We start from the raw sequence: 3,881 nt of genomic DNA on the forward strand, positions 1-3,881 counted from the left end.
TTTAGATTCTGTTATATTTATCTTATTTTTTTGTAAAACTTACGCTATGTAATAAATACTCTGATTATTGTGACATTTATCTCTATACACTATGTAATTATATATGATATCTTTTTAGCGTATGTATAAGATTTAACCAGCTTTGTTACTTAAATTCGAGTGTGACAAATATTATTTCCCGAGATGTTAACTGATTTCCTATTATCCAATCACCATCATGCAGTTCATACCCGTACACCTTTCCAGAGCTAAAGAAGGAAAGCAGACATTAAAAAAAAGGCGGAGATCCGACGGCTGAGGAAGCTCGAAACGCCCTATCCGACGGTCCAAACCGCGCCGAGCGGGCGATCCGTCGTCCTTGCAGCGCACCACTGCAGCTCGCTCGCTCAACACTCGGAGTGTGTCCTCTCGCCTCCTCCCCTCTCCGCCAGCGGCTGCCACCAGCCCACCACCGCCCCTCCTCAAAACGCCAAAAATTTCCCCACCTCTAGACGCCCTTTCCCCTCCCCCCGAGATCCCATCCATGGCCACCTCCCGCCCCCGGATCTGGCGCTGAGCCCGCCATTGCCGGATCCCTGCCAGGTCTCCACCCCGCCGTCGCGCTCCCGGCCCGGTTCTATTGGGCGCGGCGTGGCATTCCCTTTCTTCTTTGTGCGCTAACCGGGGGGTGGTGGTTGATCTGTACTGGCGGGTGCAGCGCGCCTTGCGATCTCTAGCTGTTGCTGCGGGAGGACCGGCCGCCTCGTCGCCGTTGCCAAGTGCGCTCTTTTAAAGCCCGAAGATTCGCCCCCTCCGCGTGTTCGTGTCGCCGAGAGGAGGTCGGACTTGTCGGAATGGTCGTCTAATTGGGGAGATTTGATGTGTTATTGGTGCCGCCGGATCTCGCCGACATGTGGAAGCAATTTATCGGAAAGCTATCGTGGAAGTCAATGAAATCCAGCTCTGGCAGCGGGGGGTCGCCGCCGGCGCCACTATCGTCGCCGCGGGATAATGGAGCCTCACCGCGGGAGAATGGGGCCACGGGGAAGCCTAACGTCTCGCCTCGGTCTCCCGCGGCTGGCGCCGGAGCCGGAGCCGAGGTGAGGTCCAGGGAGGACGCCTTTGTCCAGAAAGTTAACATTTGCTGCGCGGTGTACGACTTCTCCGACCGAGGCAAGGACTCGCCGGAGAAGGAGCGGAAGCGGCAAATGCTCATGTCCCTCGTCGACTGCATTGGCGCCGCCGAGGAGCCGCTCACGGAGACGATGATAGCAGCGTGCGTGCGCATGTTCGCTGCTAACCTGTTCAGGGTCTTCCCGCCCAAAGTCCGGTCTGGCACCTCGGCTTCGGAGACCGAGGAGGACGAGCCGTTCTTCGATCCGTCCTGGTACCACCTGCAAGTCGTTTACGAGTTTCTCCTTAGGTTTGTGACCTCACCACTCGTGGATGCTAAGGTGGCTAGGAAGTATGTGGATAGCCCTTTCGTCTCCAAGCTGCTCGATCTGTTTGATTCGGATGACCCGAGAGAAAGGGACTGCTTGAAGACAATATTGCATAGGATATATGGCAAGTTCATGGGAAACCGACCGTTCATCCGTAAGGCTGTGAGCAACATCTTCTATAGGTTTGTGTTCGAGACGGATCACCACAATGGGATTGCCGAACTATTGGAGGTCTTTGGCAGTGTGATAAGTGGGTTTGCAAAGCCATTGAAGGAGGAACATAAGTTGTTCTTATGGAAAGCATTGATACCACTTCATAAGCCGAAATCAATGGGAGTGTATCTGCCACAGCTGACATATTGCATCACACAATTTATTGACAAGGAACCAAAGCTTGCTGGGACTGTGATCAGGGGCCTGTTAAAGTATTGGCCAGTTACAAATAGTCAAAAGGAAATGATGTTTTTGGGGGAGTTGGAGGAGGTGCTGGAGTTGACTGACATGGCTGAATTTCAGAAGTGCATGGTCCCCTTATTCCGGAAGATTGCTAGTTGCCTGAATAGCTCTCATTTTCAGGTGAGATTCACTCTTTATATTTTTGCTCTGGTCTTGTGCTCATAACAATTGCCGTGGTAAGAAATGCTAACAGGAATATATGCTCGTGTAATCATTAGTTTCTTGACTAAAGGTTAGATGCACAGCTTTAAGCTTTTTTTTAATCAAGTAATAGTTGCAATGTTGTTTGCCAGATGGATCTTTTTTCTTATGTTAATTGAAGAGTATGTTTGGCACCTTTCGTTTTCGCCTTGCTTTTCTGATTTATTAGTGTCCCTTTACATGGTCTCCTATGCCTTTCTGACATAGTGCTCGCTAATTAATGATAAAAGTTTCATCAGTGGTTAGAATCTGTTCTTGTTGGCTAAAGTGAGACCACACACTTATGTTAGTGGCTTAAGTTTAGTTGGTGGTCACTTCTCTTTATGAGGCTTCAGGCCATTCGTTTTGACCATAGAATTGGAAATGACCTATCTAATTCTGCCTCATATCAGTCTCAGTGTACTACGGAAATCTTAGGTCACAAATAAATCCGGTACAAAGGCAGATGATAGGAGTCTTTGGGGTGTTTGTGTGGCAATTGCCAAAATTCTGCTTCTCTTGTAAGTTGTAAATACTCGAATTTTCTCAATAAATCGAAGATGCAGACATTTGCACTTTGTGGGGCTTGACAATCAGCTAGGTAGAATTGTGATTTTCAATCGGTTCTGTATCGATTTTGTGCACGGATGTGGATGAACACAGCAACACTCATTTCCTTGTATGTACAATATATTGTATTCATCTGTCTTCGTCGACTAAATAGGATACATAAATGTAGGGTTGGGAACAGCATGATGTTTGTGATTATACTATCTTTGTTCGTGTCACTGGCATGTTCAACAACACATGCATATTGCATTGTTGCGTAAAGGGATTATCCTTTGACACTCAAGCACTGCCTTTTCTTGGCATGCTTTTTTGCAGGTTGCAGAGAGAGCCTTGTTCCTATGGAACAACGAGCACCTATTCGACATGATCTCCCAAAACCGCCAAGTAATCCTACCAATCATATACCCAGCTCTGGAGAGGAACACCCGCTGGCACTGGAACCAGTCGGTCCTCAACGTAACCATGAACGTGCGGAAAATGTTCCGCGACATGGACGAGAGGCTGCTTCAAGCCTGCCACGACAACTTCCAAGAGGAAGAGGAGAAGCGGGCCGTGACTGAGGAGCGGCGGAGGCTCATGTGGGAGCAGCTGGAGCGAAGTGCCGCTCGCGGGTACCACCAGCCGACGACGATCGCTGCCGATGCGAGCAGCTTCCCCGCGCCCTCTTCATCGGCTCGTCTTGTATCCCTCACCGTGACATGAGAACACGAGGTTGCAACCAGATGTTGCTCTGTTTTCGCCGCTTGGTAGCTAAAGCTAGATGATGGAGTTGCTTGCTTCGCTGGGGGATGCACGCACGAAGGCATTTTGTTACCTTCTGTGTATGCATAACCCCCCTTGTCAAAGTCTGTAATTAATAGCTGACGGTTTGAGGACAAAGGGACGTTTTGGATTTTTGCAATGGCGTATTCTTGAAATGGGCATGGTGTTCTCTTCTTGCTGCCTAAATGTTGTCTGGTTCTACCACAGCGCTCTCTGCTGTGTATCTGGACAGTATGTATGCCCCATGGGAGGATGACAATCGACAAGTTTGCAGCTTTCCTTTTTTTTGGTTGTTGATTTCGTGGCAAATAGCTTGTGCTTATTTTTTTATTCTTTTAAGTGGACATAATCAGTAAAAAAAGAAACAAGAACAGCTGAGGCTGGATGAAAACGAACAAGTCTCTCTCAAAATGTTGTGCTTAGGTTATCTACTTGCTGATTGGTACTGTTTTTTTTTTGGAAATCAAGTGCTCCTTAGATTTTCTCGGGGTA

At 48.4% G+C, this 3,881-nt stretch overlaps 1 protein-coding gene across 1 annotated transcript; it reads left to right on the forward strand.

The window, feature by feature from the left end:
* Positions 1–468: 468 nt before the first annotated feature.
* On the forward strand, positions 469–3,672 carry LOC100273799 (uncharacterized). The gene is made up of 2 exons (NM_001148201.1): positions 469–1,997; positions 2,943–3,672. Exons 1-2 carry the CDS (start codon positions 891–893, stop codon positions 3,327–3,329), a joined length of 1,494 nt encoding a protein of 497 aa, NP_001141673.1. The 5' UTR covers positions 469–890; the 3' UTR covers positions 3,330–3,672.
* Positions 3,673–3,881: the final 209 nt, after the last annotated feature.

The sequence above is a fragment of the Zea mays genome, chromosome 3 (assembly GCF_902167145.1).
Source record: "Zea mays cultivar B73 chromosome 3, Zm-B73-REFERENCE-NAM-5.0, whole genome shotgun sequence".
Lineage (NCBI taxonomy): Eukaryota > Viridiplantae > Streptophyta > Magnoliopsida > Poales > Poaceae > Zea > Zea mays.